General features: G+C 33.3%; 2 protein-coding genes across 2 annotated transcripts; one reads left to right on the top strand and one right to left on the bottom strand.

Annotated features, from left to right (window-relative positions):
• The first annotated feature begins 1,894 nt into the window (after nucleotides 1-1,894).
• Nucleotides 1,895-18,527, top strand: kat7b (K(lysine) acetyltransferase 7b). The gene is made up of 15 exons (XM_056469744.1): nucleotides 1,895-2,069; nucleotides 2,603-2,653; nucleotides 5,206-5,353; nucleotides 7,209-7,454; nucleotides 7,604-7,686; nucleotides 9,250-9,333; nucleotides 9,597-9,695; nucleotides 11,039-11,149; nucleotides 11,914-12,105; nucleotides 12,232-12,321; nucleotides 12,456-12,596; nucleotides 13,417-13,510; nucleotides 15,140-15,286; nucleotides 15,387-15,493; nucleotides 17,822-18,527. Exons 1-15 carry the CDS (start codon nucleotides 2,055-2,057, stop codon nucleotides 17,918-17,920), a joined length of 1,707 nt encoding a protein of 568 aa, XP_056325719.1. The 5' UTR covers nucleotides 1,895-2,054; the 3' UTR covers nucleotides 17,921-18,527.
• si:ch211-131k2.2 (protachykinin-1) lies at nucleotides 18,403-22,499 on the bottom strand. Its single transcript, XM_056469745.1, has 6 exons — nucleotides 22,287-22,499; nucleotides 21,626-21,722; nucleotides 20,713-20,745; nucleotides 18,741-18,791; nucleotides 18,537-18,602; nucleotides 18,403-18,457 (listed from the first exon to the last, which is right to left on the bottom strand). The coding sequence occupies exons 1-6, from the start codon at nucleotides 22,398-22,400 to the stop codon at nucleotides 18,420-18,422; spliced, it is 399 nt and encodes a 132-aa protein (XP_056325720.1). The 5' UTR covers nucleotides 22,401-22,499; the 3' UTR covers nucleotides 18,403-18,419.
• Nucleotides 22,500-23,460: the final 961 nt, after the last annotated feature.

The following is a 23,460-nucleotide window of genomic DNA, read 5'->3' as shown; positions in this document are numbered from 1 at the left end:
CTCTCTCTCTCTCTCTCTCTCTCTGTTTTATTTGTGAAATTTGACTGATTTGAAGTGAAGATCTACCATATATACACTAAAAAACGACTTTTGCTGCTTGTTCAAATTTTTTAAATGAGCTGAATAAACACAATTATTGAGTTTTTGGGGGGGGCAAGTTGATTGCTTTATGTTCAATCTACTTAAATTTCTAAAACCAATTAAGTTAACTTGATTTGCATTGAGACAACACAAAGGAATTGTATGTAAAACTGTAAAATCTCTTGTTTTCTTTACATTTGAGCTATCTGTGTTTCTCCCAATGTGACTGAAACCACGTTCATGTTAGCGATGCTATTTTCATTTTTAACATTGCAAATATTTACTGTGCCTGCAGCGCCATCTGTAGCGAGTGTCCATGAAGTCAATATTTTTTTAGACATTCTCACCATACATTATTTGTTCTAAACAAATAAAGACCAGCATGAGAACATGCATGTAAATGTCAAACATATCCTAAAACTAATTGAAGTTCAGATTGAAGATCAAATATTACAGCCAAATATAGATTTAAAAAAAAATATATATATATATATATATATATATATATATATATATATATATATATATATATATATATATATATATATCCACAAATATAGATTTCTATACAATGTTGCCATAATTTTACAGGCACCCATTAAAATGGTATTTAATTTTAAACCAAAATATTATGTATATTTAGAACAAGAAAAAATAATGCATTGACACTATTCTAAGAATTTGTTAGCAAGAAGTGTTTTTTAAAATATATATACTATAGACGTAGTAAAATAGCTTATTCTTTTTAATGTATTAAGTCTCTATGGACACCCTGCCAATAGAATTGCCATAGGTAGGAAATTATAAAGGAGCTATATATAGAGCGTTTTGCAATTGAACAGAATATTAAATGAGAAAGCAGTGGGTGTGGCTTGTTTTTTCTACTGCGGCTGAATGGATGTAGTAAAGTAGGCATTTCATTCAGAAAGATGAAAGGGGTTGGGGAGATTTGTTACAACCTAACAGCCACCACCTCCTTACCATTTCTGTTTGTTGTCAAAACAGACAGTTTGAGGGGCGTGGTTAAGTACGTTAGCCACGCCCTAATATCTCAAAATCAATTAATCTGATAATTTACCTGAAACAAACAGGAAGTGCTTTTTTAGATTTCAATTAAAGATTAGAAGGGCAAACTTTTTATTCTTAATGACATGCACTGATGAATTGTTCACCACAACACTAGCAATGCAAGCTAACAAAGTCATATGGTTAGTTTTGATTTCATGGGGACTTTAAATAGGCATACGCAATGTCAAAACATGGTTTCTAAGAACTAATAAAGGCTTCTCTAATTTTTTTTGTCATTTACGTTTTATTTTTGCAACTGTAGCCTACTCTTCACTGCACAACATAAAAACATGATCCCCATATAAGCAAATGAATGCTGTTTTTAATAGAGTAAATTTGTAGTAGTAACCATGTTTTTAGACTTGAAGTAAAGGTGTAGTGGTAGTAACCAAGCTTTTAGACGAGATAACCATTTCTATAACCACAATTTAGGTTGCTACAAAAACCATTATAATTATACTATAGTCAGTTAACTAAATACATTTGTTTTATTTATTTTGATAACGGTTATTGCATAAAGGGTTCTGAACATTGGAGCTATATGACATTTAATTGCATTGCATATGCTTTCTACGTATTTAAAATTAATTTTGAACAATAAAATTAAATGGGGACGTACACATATATCCATGTATCACAGACCATGGATGTTTGCTGAGTCCTACTGGTCTAAATGGACGACGTCCCTCACACGCTTCAGCGCCGCCATGTTTTCCGTCATTGCGTCACTTCCGCCGCGGTTCGGTGTGGCGCGAGTCGCGAGATAGATAGTGAACAATTGGCGAGAACAGAAACACACAAATTTGTGTTCACACTGCTGCTGGATTATATTTTATAACTAAAAACAAACCAGCCAGTTTGACAAACGTGCGAAGAAAGCAGCGATTGGATTTATCGGAGGTAACATGCCGCGGCGGAAGGTGAGAGAAAATGCGAGAACTGGGTCAGTAGCCCAGTCGGCTGAGCGCGCGCTAACGGCTAGCTCAATGTTTGTTTACATTTTTAGTCAAATGCTGCTTGTTTTCTATTAAAAATATTTCATTTTTTTGTCAGTTGTATTATGAGTTAAAATTTTAACGCATGAGAATCGAAAAACAATGAAAGAGACGTCGAAAACGGTGTGTTTTTCAGGTTAAAGTGAAGCAAGTTAGCATTTTGTCTTTATGTGGTAACGTTAATGTTGAAAACACACTTGAGATTTAGTCTAATGTTATTATTTGATTAAGACAGGAGAAGTTTTTTTTTTCACAATCTGTCTACTCAGATTTCTTTGGCTTTTCAGTACGATTCATAATACGATACTGTTTTATTTTTATGCTAATGTTAAGAAAACACCCATACTATGCTTTTAATGTGTTATTTTAACAGCTTTTTTTTTTATCAAAATGTGTGTTTGTACGTTCAGTTGCAATATATATTTTATTCTGATAATGTTTTTGTTTCTCCTGCACAGGGCCATAAATCTCCATTTCAGCTGATCTTACATAAACCCGTAAACACTGAGGTAACGTTCATTTTAATATTCGCACATTCAAACATTAATAATAAAGTTTCAGGTAAGTGTTCTTCGCTAATTATAAACAGGGAAACCATATTAGCGATCAATAACATTGAGGTATTGTTGGTTTTATATTCGCACATTCCTTCAGTTAACATTCCCTATATTATTTACTATGCTAATTTGAATATAGGATCTGAAATCACATGTAAATATGACTTGAAAATAACATTTAATAAGCACTATTTATTTGATTGTGAACAATATTATACTTTATTCATTTGCTGCTTAAATAATTTCGCCATTTAGACTTTGCAAATAATTATTTTCTGAAATGGTATTATTGAGAAAGTCTCAATGTGCGAATATAAAAACAACTTCACCTCAATTCTATAACTATCAAAGTACAACTAGGCATTGGACGATAACTGTTTTCAAGGTATACCGTTGTTTGGAAAAGTCAAGGATTTAAAATAGCCAAAATATTCTGCTAAAACGTAGACTAAGCATGTTCTGTATACTTTTTGCTATTCAGCGCACTCAAACAACCTTTTCTCGGTCATTGAAAGCTAAATAAGCAAGTTTATGTTATTCTTTGGATGAATACCTATTGCACAATCCAAATTTTGATTGATGTGCTTTGGACCAGTAGATTTTGAGAAAAGATGAAAAAAAGTACCATCTACGCATGTGTACGGAAGATGATAGGTATTAACGGTGTTTCATACATGATTAAAATAGGCAAATAATTTCAATTCATGGGCAAAAATGGACACTGCTTTAAGTCTTATTAAAAACCAATGTCACAATATACTATTATTGTGTTAAACTTTGTTAATGTTATATTTTATAACTTGATGAAAGTTTGAAATGATATAACTTTACAATCATTTAAATTTTATATCATGTTTATTTTATTACAGCATGACAATTTAGAATTTTAAGACATTAAATTCATGCAAATTAATGCTAACTTAACAAACCTTTTATAAATATAAACATCATCACTGCACAAAGATTATCCAAACAGAGTTTGCAGCCTGTCTCTCAGGCTCTCTTTGGTGGAGAGTTTTGCGCCATGCTGTCATACCCAAACCTCACGTTTAAATATCCCCATTTCAAAGCCTTTAGTCAACAAAAGATAATGTATTTAGCAATTTGTGATAACATAATATTAATTTCATAAAGACTGTAATACTATGTGATGCAAAATTTAAATCCACATGCATATTGTCATTGCTCTAATAGCCCGTTTCCACTGAGGGGTTCGGTTCGATACACTTTTAGGGCCGTTTCAACTGTCAAAGGGTACCTAAAAGCGAACCATACCGTACCACTTTTTAGTCACCCTTTGCAAAGGGAACCATAAGGCGGAGCTAGATGTGCTGCTGAATGCTATTGCCTTACAGAGATGCGTCACTCGCAGAAACAGGAGAATGAAAACAAAGCTAAGACATTACACCGTAATAATATTTACATATAATAACAAGCTATGGTCGACCTGAGCTCAAACAAACCTTGTCATCGTCTTGATGTACAGCCACAAAGCCAAGAATAACAAAATCTGCTGTGTCCTGTTGTTGTTTTATGAGCCCGTCTAAAAGTGCGAGTGGTTTCACTTTCTCCAGAGAGCTCGTGTGCATCTATATTTGAAATAACAAACATTTTGAGCTCATATTAATAACGTGCGCGTGATCATTGAATCGCTCTGATAACCGATCCTTTCAGAAAGAGACACACGTGAGAGAAGCGGTTAAAAACAGCAGCAAATGACGCTTCAGCAACCTAAAACTTGAACAAACTGCCATGTTTATCTATAATCCTCACCTTTAGTCTATTATGAACTCTGAATGACGGAACTACTTTCTAACGAGGTTACATGTGCTGGCGAAGATTAAAGATCCATGCGAGAGGTTTGCACTGACTGTAGGCTATATTTCGAGTTGTTTTTGAACCCAAATAAGGACTAAATGTATGCTGTGTGTAATTTTTCTGTAATTGGTAACTTTACCATAATCCCATAAATCAGTGTTTCTCAACCATGTTCCTGGAGGACCACCAGCACTGCACATTTTCCGTGTCTCCTTATCAAACACTCAATTCAGATCATCAGCTCATTAGCAGAGTCTGAGAGACCTGTAATGGGTGTGACAGACAAAGGAGACACCCAAAACATGCAGTGTTGGTGGTCCTCTGGGAACATGGTTGAGAAACACTATCATAATTTTTTTCCACTTGCTGTTCACAGTTTTTACGAAATCATATTGTGGAAAAAGCTAATGTTAATTTTTGAACCTGACTTGACCCACTGGTCAGTTTTCTGTGCTAGAAATGTGCAAATACGTGCAAATTTAATGAAATAATGTATCATTTTTACATTTAATTATCATTTTAGAACAATTGTAATGCAATTTTTTTGCAATTCTTAATGAAATCACTCAATATTATTTATAATCTTTTCCCCAGTTCGACTGCATTGCATTTTGAAGTGTTGTTTCATTCATGATCTGTACATGTACACGATGATATAACACTGCTGATGTCCATTCTGTGTTTAGAGAACTGCAGGCAGTAGTTCAGACGGGACTGCAGATTCTGATGACTCCGGAGATCATGAGAAGACAGACAGCTCTCACGGTGAAGCCAACCAGCGCAATAACACCCGCATGACACGGGCATCACTGCGCCTGAGCCAGAGCTCTCAAGGTAAAAGCGTACAGCTCATTATTGGCTTCATACAATCATCATATTAAAAAAAAATCAGCTTCCTTTAGTCAGCTTGTAAAGTTTAGTTAACCACAGCAACATCACATAAGTAGAGCCCACAGGTTATGTCAATCAAAACCATGTGATACGAAAAAGACCAGGCTATATTACTCATGTCAATGTAGAGATGTGCCATTTGAAATGTTTGGTAAAGATAAATTTGAACTTTTAATCAGCATGCATAGCACCGTGACCCAGAAAAGACAAGAATAGATTTTTTTATGACCCAGAAAAGACAAGAATAGATTCATCAACTATTGAATAAAGTAGGATTAGCTTTGCTGTTGATAAAGGCATGTGTTTCTTGGCAGTCCAATCATAGAAGAAGTATATTGTTTATTTTATTTATATACTGTAAGACTTCACTAAGGAACCCCTCTAAATAGTGCACGTAATTAACATCAGTGCGACATGCAAATATTTGCACTTCACAACACAATTGAAAATTCCAAGCACCCAGTTGTAAGCTTAAAAATAAACGTATGCTATATATTTTACCATAACAAGAAAAATAAATGTATATAAAATAGAATCTTTTTAGTTTTGCTTTTAAAATTGGAAAACAAGCAACCTGCAACAGGCTATTAAAATGTGAATGTATTCAAAACATTTAGCAAAAATAAAGAAACGATAAAATGGTCAAATTAAATATAAACAGTTTAGAAATTGCAGAAAGCTTTTTTAATTTCATGTAAAAAATAATTAAATAATGGATTATGGTCAGAATAAAAGTAAATGTGGCTATGTTATTCATAAAAAAAAACCCATCACCATCAAGGCTCAGAGGTCAGGATTGTTATATACTGGTCTGATCTGTTATATACTGCTTCCTTGTCACTAAAGTTTAATTTGCCTGTGACTATTTGTCAATGGCATGCAAAGACACTCTTAGAATCAATAAACATGTTGTGCTTTTAAGCCTTTAAATGTAACTTCTCTCTGATGTCGTAAACACCATATTACTTTTTGTCACTTTTCATTACTTTACCTTTTGTTAAATAAGTTAGAACTGCAATAAAATACCAGCACATTTTCCATACTGCTCTTTATTTGCATAACACTTTGAATTTTCCCCTTTATACATTTATTAACATTTTTTAAATATATAAATTTTAGATTCACAGACATTATTTTTGACACATTATTTAAAATATGTGGCTAAAAAATAGCTATTTTTTTATATTTATTTATTTTTTTGGTGGGGACAGTGGAAAATTTTGGCAGGGCAATTTAAAGTACAAAAAGTCCTTAGTGTTGAACCCTGACCATATAAATTGCAGTTTTGGTTTTGTTTAAAAAATAGATTTTAGCAGGAAAGTAGAATTCTATAACAATACAAATAAATGTGTAATATAGATTAGGCAGGAAAACAGCATATATCTTGCAAGAAGCTTTTCAAATTTCTTTTAAATGAAAAAGCAATCTGGAAGAAAAATGCACCATTAAGTTATTACAAATGTAAATAAAGAAAAAAGTAAATAAATGTACGGAATAAATGTATGGAATTACAAGGTGCAAACAGTGTGAATTAGACTGAGACTCAATTCTTCTAGGGGGACACTGCAGCAAACAAACTCACATTTGATATAAATGTAAATAAAGAAAAACGAAGTAAATGAATAAATGTAAAGAAATTAATAATTAAAATAAATGTAAATCTTTAGGGAGAACACTTTTTTTTCCAAAGCATGTATATTTTTCACATTATATAAATATGGTAACTACAATAATTGTCCTTATGATTTTTTCCCCGCATTTATTCTGTTCATAAATAATGAATTTGTTCTTCACCCAGATGCTCCTCCGGACGTAAAGCAAGCAGCAGAGAGAGATGAGTCTCCTCCCAGGACACCCACAGGAAACGCCCCGTCGTCTGAATCCGACATCGACATATCCAGCCCCAACGCATCCCACGACGAGAGCGTGACTAAAGACCAGAAAGACTCTGGCAGCGATCCCTCTCATCGGCCAAAACGACGCCGCTTTCATGAGAGCTACAACTTCAATATGAAGTGCCCCACACCTGGGTGCAATTCTCTGGGTAATTGCTCTTCAGATTAATTTCCTGTTGCATCGGATTAATAATCATTTTCAGTGCTAATTGTTTACAAGGGCTTAATTGGGAAAAATAAACATTTAAATGTTACTGCATCATTTATGGTTTCCGTTTCTGTTTTTTCTTTTGTACAGGACATTTAACAGGTAAACATGAGCGACATTTCGCCATTTCAGGATGCCCTCTCTATCATAACCTCTCTGCAGATGAATGCAAGGTACGTTAAGGCCAAAATGTGCTTTTCGTGTTTGTGTTTTATTATTTTTTGTTATTAGAATAAGACACTGCAGGTAAATGGGGTAAAAATGGAATTCATAATCATCACCAACATTCTTCAGTGTATTTTTTTTATTTATTTATTTTTTATTAGAAAATACAAAAGATACACAATTTGAGATAATGCAAATACAAAGTAAATGAAAAAATAACAAAAATACAAAAAACAACAACAATACAATCAAGTACCGGCAGGTGCGTGTGTATGTGTGTGTGCGCGTGTGTGTGCGTGTGTGCAATCTTCAGTGTATTGATTACGCTTTTTGTGGAGTGTAATTTTTGTAAAGATTTGAAAGTTTTCATTATTTGATAATGACAGAATTTTTTCGATGAAATTTGCATACATTTCTAGCACAAAGATCTGAATATTGGACGTAGACGAGACAAAATAATTTTTTGTTAGTTTGTGGTGTTTCATTTGCTGTTATTAAGACAAGACACTGCAGGTAAACAGGGTAAAAAAGGAAATAATAAACCACCAGTTTTCCTCCGTTTATAAATGACATTTTTTTTATAAGTATACATTTTCATAAATAACTTTTTGTATTGCAAGTTTTCATTATTTAGTAATTAAATAATGAGGCATTATTTCGATGAAGTTTGTGCAAATTAGCTTACATTTCTAGCACAAAGATCTGAACATTGGATGAAGTTGGGGGCAAAATTTTGGGGTTTTTTGGCATAAGAGTCAAAAATTTTTAGGTGATTTTGGGTATATATATATATATATATATATATATATATATATATATATATATATATATATATATATATATATATATATATATATATATATATAATGTGTTGGGTATATATATCCTGATTTGTAAGTCGCTTTGGATAAAAGCGTCTGCTAAATGTAAATGTAAATATATATAACTATCAAAGAGTTTATTTGTTTTATTTTATTTTATTTTTGTTGAAATTATGTAGGAACATACCCTTCTGTAAAACCTTTCAGAAAACATATATATGAATAATACTGTAAACTAGAGTCGGGCAAAATCATTGTTTCTTTTTGTTGGCATTAGAGTGAAAAAAAATTAAGGGGATTTTGGTTATAAATTTTTATCCTTTTTTAATTTAGAAAATACTTCAAACACTCAATTTATTTATTTATTTATTTTTCGAATGTCTTTGTTGTACAAACTTTTATATTTAATAAGCAAATAATGTATGAACATACCCCTCTGTAAAACATTTCAGAAAACGTATGTATGAGTAATACTGTAAAGTGATAGTGAAGTGGAGATTTATGACTCATTTGGTGAAACTGGCTTTAAAAAATATTTATTGTAATTGCGGAAACAATTGTGAAAAAAGACACAAATTGTATTTTGGATGTTTTATAAAAACTTGTATGAAATTGAAAACATTTAAAAAACCATTTTGGTTGCCCACTAAATTTCATTAAGCATTTATAATGAAAGTATGCTTTATGCCATTCTGAATTGTTTACCTCTTTGCCTATTGTTTATTTTTGTGTGTCCGTGGTCTCGATCAGGTGAAAGCTATCGAGCGTGAGAAACAAGATGAAGAGCGCAGTCAGGGGCAGAACGAGGAGAACAGGCACGCCACTCGACATCAGGTACTCGCCAAACAGATGTTCTCTCAACACTAAACAAACATCGCACAAGTGTGTTAATGTCTCTTAAGCGCATGCATGCTTTTGTACTAAAGCGAGACGCTTGCGTGAACGCTTAACGTCATCAGCGGGTGCCTTTAATTTGTAGGATGAGTTGTGATTGTTTGCTAGCTATAAATCTTGTGGTAGCTGACCCAGAAAGAGTTTTATCTGCATGAAACAGTAAAAAGTGTGATGTAATAGTCATTTGGCTTGGTTTTCCACAGGCTCCAACTCCAAGACAGGTCAGATATAAAGAGAAAGTCATTGAGATGAGGAAGAGGAGGGATTCTGGCCTGAGTAAAGATCAAAAGGAAAAGTACATGGTAATTGTGTGTTTTTTTTTTTTTTGTGATTCCTGAAATAGATTTCAGAGTCTGAATCATCTGTGTATACATGCAAGTGTGATTTATTTCATACATTACACATCATGATAAACTTCACAGCATGAACACAGCTGTTATAAAAAAAATAAATAAATAAATATCAGTTATAAATAAAAAATCCCTACATTTTCACAACAACAGCTCAGACATTTGCTCTGAATGTCTCAAAATTGGTTGCATGAGTGTAAGCACAGTTATTGTTAATATATTAATGCCATTATTAATAAAGAGATGGTTCACACAAACATTTTCTCATTAGCCATGTTTTCATCCAAAGGTGTGAATTAAATGTATGCGCAAAACTGGAATGCCTAATAAAACAATTGCGATTATAGCACCATTTCCATCCAAGACAAAATAGTCACTTCCTTATAAACTGGTACCAAATATCAAGAGAAATGGAAGTTGCTGGGTTAGAAGGCCTTTTTTCATATATAATAACTTGCTTGATTGGTAGAACACATAGACGAAACAAGTTTTCTTTTTTCAGCCGTGTAGTTTTGGTTAAGGCTTTTTAATTTATTACGCAATGTAGACCACGGTTTGTCATATCCTTTTAGAATCATCTCCACTCACACTTAGATTTGAGCATTCCACTGATGTTTCTATCAAGGATGGACGTCACTTCTTTCTCGTATATAACATTTGAAAATGTTCGGACCGCATCGTCCCCCCCCCCCCCCCCCCCCCCCATTTATACATGTGACTTTCCGCCATTTTTGTTATCACATGATCTGTTGAAGCAAAATCACATGACTTTTTTGATACTGGAATTTATTCTGTAAATGCATTTTCATCATAGTTTATGCACTTTTTCTTATTGGATAAAAATTTTATGCTACTCAGTTGTGTAAAAAGTTTATGCTACTCAATTTTAAAATGTATGCGCATCTTGGCCTTGCCATCCAGGTTTTTTTTTTATGTCATATTCCAAAATGCGCACAAAAATAGGTGGATGGAAATGCAGCTACTGTTTCCTAGAGTGTTTTCAAATCATTATGACACAAAAGAAGATACTTCTTCTTCAATGCTAAAAACTTGTAACCATTGACTTTTTAATTTGTTTTTAGTATTTGTTTTTGCTACTATGGAAGTTAATTGTTACTGGTTTTTAACATTTTTCAAAATATCTTTTGTGTTCGACAATAGAAAGAAACTCAAACAGGTTTGTGACAAGTGAATGATGACAGAATGTTCAGTTTTGGGTGAATTATCCCGTTTAATCTGCAATATTGTTAATGCTTAATTTTGTAATTCATTCACATCTTTTTATTTTGTATCAGGAGCACAGACAAACGCATGGAACCACTCGCGAACCATTGCTGGAGAACATCACCAGTGATTATGATCTGGAGCTCTTCAGAAAAGCTCAGGCTCGTGCATCAGAGGATCTGGTATGAACCGACACTCTTCACAGACTTTTCTGGCCCTGCAGACCAGCTGATCATAAAACCCAAATCCTACAATTTAACTGGCTTGCCATCAAATTGTAAATATAGCATAAATAATAATAATTAAACATTTGTACTAATTTAACCCTTATAATTTATATTTGTGTAATGCATGGTATTGTCTGATCAATAATCTCCCATTAATGAGAATGCTTTTCATGTTTTCACTCCATATACACGCATTTTTATTAATCCCAAAAAAGTAATTCCAATTGTTGGTCAAAACAGACCTGAGTGAATTATGTTGGTTAAAAACTTTAATGCGAGTATAATACAATGTGGTTATATAATATGTGGATTAGAACACATTTTGATGTAGCAGCAATAATTATACTTGGAGTTTGGTATTGTACTACACCGCTGTTTTTAAAGGTGTAGTTCACAACAAAATTTAAACTCGCTCACTCACTGTGCACAATCTAAATCTGCTTTGAGTGTCTTGTTTCTGTTAAACACAAAGATCATTTGAATAATGTTGGTAAGCAGTAGCCATTAACTTTTATATGAGTTGTTTTCATGTCAATAGTTACTTGTTTCCGACATTGTTTAAAATATATTTTGTCCAGCAGAAGAAAGTAACTCAAAACTGTTTGGGACAATTTGAGGGCGAGCAAATTTACATTTTTTGGATGAATTTTCACATTAGTTGCCATTTGTCTGTCTTAATCATAGAGAGATTTAATGTCTAATGTTCTTGTTGTTTGCAGGAGAAACTACGTCTACAGGGTCAGATCACAGAGGGCAGTAACATGATCAAAACCATCTTTTTTGGCCGCTATGAGCTGGAGACGTGGTACCACTCTCCATACCCAGAGGAATATGCGCGTCTGGGACGACTGTATGTCTGTGAGTTCTGCCTCAAATACATGAAGAGCCAGACCATCCTGCGCAGACATATGGTATGAAATAAACCGTCCCTATATAATCTCTGCTATGGCTTGACTTTAGTCAGATGTTTGTGTTGGAGGCATGTTTATGAAGGTGAAGTTAAGCTTGACATTTTCATTTGTATGTCATCTCTACAGGCCAAATGTGTGTGGAAACACCCTCCAGGGGATGAAGTCTATAGAAAAGGTGCCATCTCTGTGTTTGAGGTTGATGGAAAAAAGAACAAGGTGGGTAATGAATTCTAGATTACTCTTGTGTTTGGGATATATCTGTTGTTTTTGTGGCAGTTTTCACTTCTAAATTAAATTCTAGTTTTACTTGCTACATATGAAACTGATTTCTTTCATCCGTGTCTCAACAGATCTACTGCCAGAACCTCTGCTTGCTGGCCAAGCTGTTTTTGGACCATAAAACACTGTATTATGATGTGGAGCCTTTCCTGTTTTATGTCATGACTGAAGCTGATAACACAGGCTGTCACCTTGTGGGATATTTCTCAAAGGTAATGCAGTGGTGTAGTCTATGGAAACTTACTTGAATTGAAATTTATTATAACATTACATACCTTCAAAAAATTTGCATCTAAGGTCGTCGTCACACTAAGAACAATGTTTGGCTGATTGTTAGTCATCTTTTGTTTAGGCTCAGGCTATGGTAATGCTATTCAGAGAACATTAAACTTTAATTTGAAGACAGTGGATGAGGTGTACTCTTCATGTGCTGGCAGCGAACAGTGCACTAGTTTTACACTTAAAATTTACTGTTAATTTACTCACCCACAGGTCATCCAATATGTAGGTGACTTTTCTCTTCAGTAGAACATTGAAGATTTGTAGCTAAATCCGTGGTCCTTGGTGATTCATATAATGGCAGTGAGTTTTTTTAGATTTAAAATATACGCATGCAAACAAGTCCAAATCAAAAGCCATGGCTTCTGATGAAACACTGAGGTCTTGTGAAGCAAAACGATTGCTCCGTGTAAAAAATTGAACACTATTATATTATTAGCTTTAATCTACAGCCTGGTCAAACAGTTCTCGGCGCATATGCGAATGTAGTCTGATTGTAGTCTGGTCACTTTTGAATCATCCTCTGATTCAGCTAAAGATCTTTAATATTTTACTAAAGAAAAATAAAGTCACCTCCGTCTTGGTTGACCTGTGAGTAAGGTAACAGTAAATAAAAGAAAATGCGTGAACTATCGCTTTAAGAAATGACTGGCCATATCAATTCATTATATATATTTATATATTTATATATATTTATATCTCGTGATCATAAATTCTCTTTGTAAGCATAATCATCTGTTTTCATTTGTGCAGGAGAAGAACTCGTTCCTGAATTACAATGTGTCTTGTATCCTGACGATGCCACAGTACATGAGACAGGGCTACGGCAAGATGCTGATTGACTTTAGTGAGTACCTGTGATGCGTGTGCGTCTGTCATCTCTGCAAGTGTTTTTGATTCAGTTTAATTAAGGCCTATATGGCCTGTAAGTACTGTACATAATGTCTAAAGTGTGACTAGCCACTTTTCTAATATTGGGCCATTGTGAGTTTATAGCTACACAACATTTGTTAAACTACAAATCCTGATTTTGATGTTTTTTTTTTGAAGTTTTAATAGAGATCACAATTCTGAATAGATGATATAAATAATTACTATTAATTTACTCACTACTTTTATAAAATTGTTTATGTTGTGATGGTTCTAACAACTGTGCATTCTTAAAGGCAAGGTGTATCCAAACTCAGTCCTGGAGGGCCGGTTTCCTGGATAGTTTAGCTCCAACCCGAATCAAACCCACCTGAATCAGCTAATCAAGGGCTGTTTCTCAATATGTGTTCTTCAGCGATCTTGCGTTCTCATGTAACGTCATCATTAACTGCCAAAGTTCAGTTCCAGTACTCAAGGCTGCAAGAATGGAGGACGCATGAAAGTTCCCTGATGTGTTCTTGATATCAAGAATGCATCGATGCAGACTTGAGTGGAAAGCTCGCTTTAGAAGTCCCAGAAGTCATTGCGGCTGATTAAAGGAGGTGGGAAGCGCAGCATTTTATATAGATTCATTATTATTGTTCAGAGACAACTTGTTTATCTCAGGAGTTTCCCTAAATGAGACGGTGAAAGTAAACATTACCATGAAGATCTTTTAGAAAAGGGAAAAACAATAAATCGTTGTATGAATGCTGTAATGTTTAAATTTTCTATTAAAACGTGTGAAGGTCATGTGACCATTAAGAAGAACCAGGGAAGAACGCAGCATCTCATTCCTCACAGGACGCGTTCTCTGTTCTCGCAGTCTCCTGAGTTTGTTCTTCTGAGGTAACTTGGCAAGACCGGTCTCCCCTAGAACGCGAGTCCGTTCTCTGCGTTCTTGGAATTGAGAAACAGCCAAGCTCTTATTAGATATAGTAGAAACTTCCTGGCAGGTGTGTTGAAGCAAGTTGGAGCTAAACTCCGTAGGACACCGGCCCACCAGGACCGAGTTTGGACATCCCTGTTATAGACCATTTTAGTGTGGCAATGGCACTGGCCCATGAACATTTACTGGTTACTTGTTGTCAAACTATTTTGTAACTGTAACAAGAGGCAGTTTAATCATATCTTAACATTAAAACAGCTGTTGTTTATCAATATGTGGACCTTATTGGATTCTTGTAAACTATGGAAATTAAAAATGCAATACAGGAAAGACCATTGTTATTGTTTACATCCCTCAAAATGGTCTATTGCTTGACTGGTCTGTAAATGGAAAGCATCAACTCTATGCAAAACTCTGTCTCATAAATAATAATAAAATGCTGATGTCAAACTGTGCATCATCACCCAGTGATATTAGCAGAAAAAAAACACAATTAGCCAGTTTTCCTAACATGGTCTTAATTGCTGTTCTACCGCAAATCTGTTGAAATCTCAGAAAATGTAGTCAAGGGTTTCATGACCCTTTAATTTAGTTATTTTAATTACTTTTTTATTTAGAAAATAAGAATTATACACGACCCTTTAAATACCATGCTGTTGTGTTGCAATTGCGTTCCAGGTTACCTGCTGTCGAAGGTTGAAGAGAAGGTGGGCTCTCCTGAACGCCCGCTCTCTGATCTGGGCCTCATCAGTTATCGCAGCTACTGGAAGGAAGTCCTGCTGCGCTACATGTACAACTTTAAGGGCAAAGAGATCTCCATTAAGGGTAAGAGGCATTTCTTCTTAAAACAGATTGAACTTAAGCATGTTCAATCAGACATCCCTGTGGGTTTTAACTCCACTTTTATTTTATTCCCTCTCTTCAGAGATCAGTCAAGAGACAGCAGTGAACCCTGTGGATATCGTCAGTACCCTGCAGTCCCTTCAGATGCTCAAGTACTGGAAAGGAAAACATCTAGTTTTGAAAAGACAGGTATCAGCTTTTTGTTTTTCAATTTTTTAAAGGTGCATCTCCAGCCTTTGTGTTGTATTATATTATAAGGCTGCTGTTTGTTTTGTACTTTAAAAATAGAATAAACTATATACAAGTATGTAAAAGCAGTTATTACTTTGTTCCTGCAAAATTATCTTTGCAGTATTAATTAAAGTGTCATGTGCATGCTTTATGAACTATTGCAACTTGCAATGTTTCGCTTGCTTTTAAAACAAGTTTTCCCTCCAAAATGGAAATACTTGAGTGATTTTGATAGGAAATTACAGGAAGATATTACTTTTGTGTTCAGAGGAAAACATCTCTCAAACTCATGAAAGCACAATCATTCTGTCAAAGCACCTGACACTGCAAGTTCACCAATAAAACTAGATGCTTATGACCTTTGTGCCATATAGCATTTAATATAAATTGATTTGACTTTCTGCTGCAAAAAGCAGCTATAATTTTCTGCTCTGAAGCTTTCTTTCTTTTTCTTTCTTTCTTTCTTTCTTTCTTTAAAAATGAATATAAATGCATTTTGCACTACTGAGATGTGACATGATTAATGTAGGTTCTCTATTTTAATGCACATGATTAGAATTGTTTGACTTTTGATTTAGTATAGATTGTAGCATCTGTATGTTGCATTTTTAAAATAATTTTTTATAAAGCTTATACAGTACCAACACCTACTATATAAATAAAACTTAAAATGGTTTAACCCAGGGGTGTCCAAAACATTCTGAAATTCGTATTAAAATCTGTTTTATTTAAATTGTGCAATGTATATTTGTAAAGTCTTAAAATTCATATTGAAAAGGGGAAAAAAAACAGTAAATCAGTGTATGAATGCTGTAATGTTTAAAAAATTTTCCATTAAAAATGCGTGAAGGTCAGGTCACCATCAGGAAGAACGCAGAATCTCATTTCTCACAGGACGCGTTCTCTGTTCTCACGGTCTCCCGACTTAGTTCTTCCAATGTGACCTCGCAAGACCGGTCTTCACAAGAACGCAAGTCCGTTCTCTGTGTTCTTGGAATTGAGAAACAGCCCTAGAAAGAGCTTAATTAGCTGGTAAATTGGGGTTGGAACTAAAATATATGCAGGACACCGGCCCTCCAGGACTGAGTTTGGACACCCCCGGTTTAACCTTACACTATATAGTAATTTAATTTAAAATACACACAAACTATAACTTTCTGTAAAAATTTACTCTCCCGGAAGTCCCTGGGAGTTTGTCACGTGACCTGGCAGGCTAAAAAACAATGGGCCATAATCCCAATTATACTGGGATCTGTTTCAAGCTGTGAATATTTAGAATGTAAACTGTGGGCACTTGAGATCCATTTTATGCACCCGTAGCTGTTTTTATTAATTTTAAACCATCATGTCCCTGTCATAGCTCCAATTCGCTGTCGTTTACATCAATCTTGTAGATACCACTCAACGATTTAGTCATTATTGATGGGGTTATAGCGCATAAGTGTCTGCTCTTATATTTGGTATCGGTTTGTTTTGCATACATTAATATTTGCTTGTAGGGAAAATATTAATGTACACAAAACAAACCAATACCAAATATAAATGCAGACAGAACCTGTCAAATTAGAATAGAAACTGTATAAATGGCATACGAATGTACTGACAATTATAGGTACCATAGGTTGTTATTGGACAATTATGTTTCCATTCAGCACAAATTCTTAAATTTCCCTTTCTGGCTGTTATTTCTGAGGAAATTCTGTAGAAGCAAACCCCAGGAGTTTGTTAGTAAAACTATATCTTATTGCACAAGATTTATATATAGCTTAAAAAAAAGAAATCACTCGTCCCGTAATTTGGTGGTCTGACTTTAGTGGGACATAGTACATTCTTTGCATTGTCCTAATGGTGTGACGTCACATGAAAACTATCAATAGACCCTTCACTCAAAGAAATCAGATAATTGGACAAAAGTCTTGAATTAAAACTCGTATTAAAATTAAAATGTAGTAATTTGTATATAAATATATACAATTATAAGACCATAAAATGGACAACTTTGATTCATCGTATACGTTTAATATATTACTTTTACTCTGCACACTATAAAAAAAATGCAGGGTTCCACACAATTCTTTCATGTTGTCCCAACACAAATCGATTATGTTTACTCATTTAAGTGGATTGACCATGAAACAATTAAGTTGTCCCAAAAAGACTTGAGAATTGTATTTTCTGCCTGTTTTAAATGAGTAGTTTGAACATGGAGCATAAGTCATTTTTTCAGTGCATGTTCGGTTCATTTAGATGTATTGAGTAACTGTGTTTTGTTTGTAAACGGCGCAGGACCTGATTGACGATTGGAAGGCCAAAGAGACCAAAAGGGGAAACAGCAAGACCATCGACCCCGGCTCTCTCAAATGGACCCCTCCTAAAGGAACCTAATTGACTTTTTGTTTTTTCATCCCTTTTTATGACTCCATCATGTCTTTTGCAATGGCTTCATCTCTTAGTGTCTCTTTATGTGCCCTTTGAAACTCCGGAAACTCACTTTTGTTTTATACAGTGCTATTTATTTTTGTTGAAGTCTTTGGCCAAAGTATTTTCTCTGCCCCTGCTTATTTTTAAATGTAGATGTATTTTGATTCTCTTTTTAAAAGCAAAGAAATAAGCTTATCGTCATTAGAATGTAGAAAAAAAGGGGCCTTACATAAAAAAGAAAATACACGTTCGTCAATAGACAGTATTTCTTTGTGTTTTAATGAAAATGTCTTGATTTAAATGACAACAGAGCTAAAGAGAAATGTCATTTTTTTTCATAAATACTTTTATTACGCCACATTTGATATCCGAGCAAGACATTTACTTGCGTATACTCCCAGTTTTCCTGGAGTATAATGCTAAGAGTGAAGAATAACTGTCGGTGAAGACGTCTGTGAGGCCATCAGTACTGAAGTCTGTCCCATTCCTCCTGCAGATCTGCTGTGTGAAGAATAATACATCATTTCAGGTCCGTTTCATCACTTTGCATAAATACACTTCTGATACTTCAGCGTTGTACCTGTCCGTTTGTTCAGATCTGCAGATTTTGCTGTACTCGTCTCTGGGATCGCTCTTGTGCCAGAACCTGTGGATTAATGTCATTCATTTTATAGCATTGCAGCGTAGACTAAGCCCCCCCAGGCTGTGTTTAAAAGGATTGTAAAGGTTTTCTTTGGTTAAATCAGTTACCAGAATTTTACAAATATTTTAAGTGAAGTCATACCTCCTAAAGATCTCTTTCCCATGAGCCCCACAAACATATCACCCTTGTGCCCTGTGAGGAAATAATAGAGATAATGCTAAATTACATGTGTAGATGCTTAGAGTTCTGTGTTGAGAGAAACAAATTAATTTCTTAAAGGGATAGTTCACCCAAAACTGATAATTCCGTCATTATTTAATGATCCTTGGTGGAGTTTTTTTCCTTTTTATTCCTTATGTTGAACACAAAAAGAAGATATTTAGAAAAATGCTGGTTGCTGAGACCCGTTGATTTCCATAATCTTTTGTTTTTTCTACTATGGAAGTCAATGGGTGCCAGCATTCTTCGCAGAAGATTCATGTGTAGTCAACAGAAGAAATAAACTAAATGATGAGAATAATATGAAGTAATTTTTGATTATCCATCCATTGACCGACCGACCACTTAATGTATCTAAATGTTTTACCTTTGTAACAAAACACTTCTCACTGAATGTCTTTCTCTCTCGTTTCTTTATTCCTCTCGTTCTTTTTCCTCTCTTATTCTTTTTTCTCTCTCTTTGTTTCTTTTTCAATTCAATAATTGCTTCATTGGCATGACAAATGTATTGCCAAAGCATTTATAAAGTTTACATTAAGAACATGTATATTTAAGAAAATGTCTTTTTTTTTTTTTATACACATGTATGTTAGACACAAAACAGTAGTAGTAGTAAAAAAGATTAACAAAAATACAAATAAATAATAATAATAAATCAGAATAAACTACATTTACAATCAACATTTTGGGATAAAACGGTTATGATAATTAACGGTATATTTACAATGATTCATTTATAGTAATCTAGTGTTTGTGTTTGCAAGCGCATCACTGATGTTTTTATTGGTCTCCTCTCTTTTTTTTTTTTTTTTGTGACAGGCGTTAATGTATTGTGCCGCTAGAAGGATACAGTCAGTTTTTTTTTCTCTAGTAAATATTGAAGTTGTGTTTTATTGTCTGACTCGGTGAATTGAGGGTGATTGCTCTGGAGTTTGAGGTAGAATGTTTCTCTAGTTTGTGCAGCGAGTGAGGAAGTGTTCCTCCATCTCCACCTCTGCCTGGACACAGTGTGAGCACAAGCGGCTCTCTGAGTTGCCAGTTCTGTCTGTATCATCCCTTCTCAACAGTCAGACTGTGAGCACTCAGTCTGTATTTCGTCATTGTTTTTAAGTCTCCTTTTCAGTCTTTCTCAATTTGTTTCTGTTTTTTTTTGCTCTTTCTCTTTTTTTCTTGTTTAAGCCACTTGTAAAAAAAAAAAAATCACAGCCAAGACCACTTGAAAATTCTCAGCTTTTCTGGATTTACAATTTTAGCAGTTACATTATTTTGGTTTAATTCTACACAATAATGAGATCTCCAAATTTAAATAGTGTCATATTGAACATTTATTTCATTGACAAATGGTCAAAATAACAAAAATAATTCAAATATTTATATACATTTTTAGACATAATACCAATGTTTTAACTTAAAGCAAGCCAAAAAAATCTATATTTGATTCATTAACTCTTTATTTTTCAATCACAAAACAATGTAAAGTTTAAATCTTCCAGTATATTTCATCTGTTGACTACACCTGAATCTATTTTTGAAGAATGCTGGCACCCATTGACTTCCATAGTAGGAAAACCTATGATTATGGAAATCAATGGGTCTCAGCAACCAGCATTTTTCAAAATATCTTCTTTTTGTCATTTTCTGCAAAACTACATAAAGGATGTGTATAGGTCTGAGACGGGTCTAGAGGTATTTGGTAGGTTTATGGTCAATGGATCATTGTAATGTACAAGTTGTCACAGCTATAAACTACATGCAGGTGTTTTAAATGAGTATACATTAGTACATGTATCCACACAACAAGGTTTGATGATTAAAGCACATAGAACAAAGACGCTTAAAATAAAGTGAGTCATTTTGTTATCTACAGATGAATTAATGAAGTGAATATACTCACTTCTTCGCTCCATTTTTACAGGCTGAAGGACTTCTAAAAAAATCATAGAAATGTGGGTTATTTATATACAGTGAGATAAAGAAGAAATTTAATTGCAAATGATCAATGTAGTTTAGAAAAACAAATGTATTAGAACTAATTAAATGCAATACAGGCTATTAAATATGCCGTCATTTTTAGAGTTATTACAAATTATTCTAAATTAAACGCCTTCTAATGCAACAAATATACATGTTGAAGTGCATTACATGTACAAATTGATTTAGTTTTTTAAAACCGGCATATTAAATGCTTAAAAAAATAAAAATTAAAATATGGATAAACTTATTTATAATCATTTAATGCAACACATTTCAAAAAATTTCAGTAGGTAATTTTTAAATCATGTTAAAAAATATACTATACATTTCTTGCTTGGGGAAATAAGTACACAGGATACAGCTTAAAATAAATTTTTTTTTTATATATATTTTTATTTTTTTTATTTATATATATATATATATATATATATATATTTTTTTTTATATATATATATATTTTTATATATATATATATTTTTTATATATATATATATATATATATATATATATTTTTTTTTTTTTTTTTAATATATATATATATATTTATATATATATATATATATATATATATATATATATATATATATATATATATTTTTTTTTTTTTTTAATATATATATTTTTTAAATATATATATATATATATATTAGTTGGTAAAGTTTGTTATGTGGATTAAATGTTGCATTATATATCACAAGTAAAATTATATATGCACTGCTCAAAATAATAAAGGGAACACTTGGAATTACGTTGTGTTGTTTGAGTGTTCCTTATAGTTATTTATTTATTTTGAGCAGTATGTTTTCCAGAGGCAACAAAATGTGCAGTATTACCAGAGCGTTTCCCCATTAACCCATAAAACTGATGAGATTTGGATCTCTTCAACAGACTGGCCACTTGACTGGCTAATGTCTCCTCCATCGGCTCATCCTGTGTTAACAAAAAATATATATATATTTATGCAAGTCAAAATTATCAGCCCTCTGGTGAAATTTGTATTCTTTCTCAAATATTTCCTAAGTGACGTTTTACTGAAAGAAAATTTTCACAGTATTTGCTATAATATTTTCATCTTCTGGAAAGTCTTATTTCTTTTAGTTTGGCTAGAAGTGGTTTTACATTAAAAAAAAAGACAATTTTAATATTATTAGCCCCCTTAAGATATATATTTTTGATTATCCAATAACTTGATCAACATAGTGATGTATTTAAAAGTCACTAAGCTGAATGCTAGTATCTTGCAAAATAGTTAGAAAAATATTATGTACAGTCATGGCAAAGACAAAATAAATTAGATGTTAGAAATTAGCTATTAAAACGCATGTTTGAAAAATAACCTCTCCATTAAACAGAATGTCTCTCCATTTTAAAATAAATACTACATATAAATCAATAAATATCACATCATTTTAGTTACAGATTATGCATTTATAAAGCATGTATTAACAAAATAAATGTCTGCTTAACTAAAATCCATCCAAAAAAAATTCTCACCTCCCAATTATCAGAAATCCAGTTGTCTCGGTTTAGAGAGAAAGAAAATCCTTCAACGCTGTAGGCGAGAGCGAGTAAAGTGAGCATTAATGCTGACAGTTTCCAAATCTCCATATGGAACTAACAGGTCTAGAGGATGCTATTATGTCTATTTAAAAAACTCTGACAATGAGAGTTCAGAAATTATGTTTTCTTCTGAAAGCAGAGCTCTTTTCTGTTCTTCCACATAGCGAAGCGGCTGCATTTATAGCCATTTATAGCCTGCCAAAGCCCCCTCCCCGATCTGACACACCACAACCAGCATCACCTCCATCTCCCCCTGCCATAACCAATGCATACGGTGCAGCTATTGGAGAAAAATGACTACCACTTGACTTGAGAGTTCAATTTGTTGATCGTTTGATTTCATTAGTTTTAATTAATTGGCCAATCACGTTGAAATTCAATCAACTGATACTACACAATTAGAAATAACTATTATGACTATATTAAAAATTATTTTTGCTGCTTGTTCAAACTACTTATTTTAAATAAGCTGAAACAACACAATTCTTGGGATCTTTTTGGGACAACTTAATTGTTTTATGTTCAATCCACTTAAATTTGCGAAAACAATTAAGTTAACTAATTGGTTTGTGTTGGGACAACTTGAAGGTATTGTGTGAAACTCAGCATTTATTAAAGCGTACATATTATTCAGTTAAATAAATGTATTCCTGATATATTGTGAGATGCTGTTGTAGTTTGAATTAATAGAACAATACATATTTCATACAATTTTTAAAACAGCTTTCCCCCATTTTATCACAAAAGGGAAGCTAGAACACTTGAAATGTCTCAATTTCTAGATTGTGTTTGAATAAAATGTAAATCAGGGTATCTGCGGGATCTTAAAAAAATCTTAAAATGTCTTCAATTTGGCCTCTTAAACTCTTAAATCCACCAAAATATGGTCTTGTAGGTCTTAAATAATTTTAAACAGGTCTTAGTTTTCCTATGTATACTTAAAGCTATACCCAATCGCGCCAACACCCATCCAATCACTAACAATATATTTCAATAAAAGTTTTAGGAAACATTTATTTATTAACTCTTTTTACTTATAAATATCTTCCTCACAATAACAATTGTTTGAATGTTTTTAAGGTTTTAACTTGGCCTTTAAAAAAAAATC

Source organism: Danio aesculapii, chromosome 12 (assembly GCF_903798145.1).
Source record: "Danio aesculapii chromosome 12, fDanAes4.1, whole genome shotgun sequence".
In the NCBI taxonomy this organism is placed as follows: domain Eukaryota; kingdom Metazoa; phylum Chordata; class Actinopteri; order Cypriniformes; family Danionidae; genus Danio; species Danio aesculapii.
The sequence above is the reverse complement of the archived record's forward strand: the minus strand, read 5'-3'. Positions and strand labels throughout refer to the sequence as shown.

Bases quoted from the DNA above. Each gene is read 5' to 3' on its own strand.
- kat7b (XM_056469744.1), top strand. The intron at 7,687-9,249 runs GTACGTTAAGGC...GGTCTCGATCAG, and splicing joins TCTCTGCAGATGAATGCAAG to GTGAAAGCTATCGAGCGTGA. The intron at 15,287-15,386 runs GTAAGAGGCATT...CCCTCTCTTCAG, and splicing joins CAAAGAGATCTCCATTAAGG to AGATCAGTCAAGAGACAGCA.
- si:ch211-131k2.2 (XM_056469745.1), bottom strand. From the start codon at position 22,400: ATGGAGATTTGGAAACTGTCAGCATTAATGCTCACTTTACTCGCTCTC. The intron at 21,723-22,286 runs GTGAGAATTTTT...TTGTTAACACAG, and splicing joins GGATTTCTGATAATTGGGAG to GATGAGCCGATGGAGGAGAC. The intron at 18,458-18,536 runs GTACAACGCTGA...TTCTTCACACAG, and splicing joins AGATCTGAACAAACGGACAG to CAGATCTGCAGGAGGAATGG.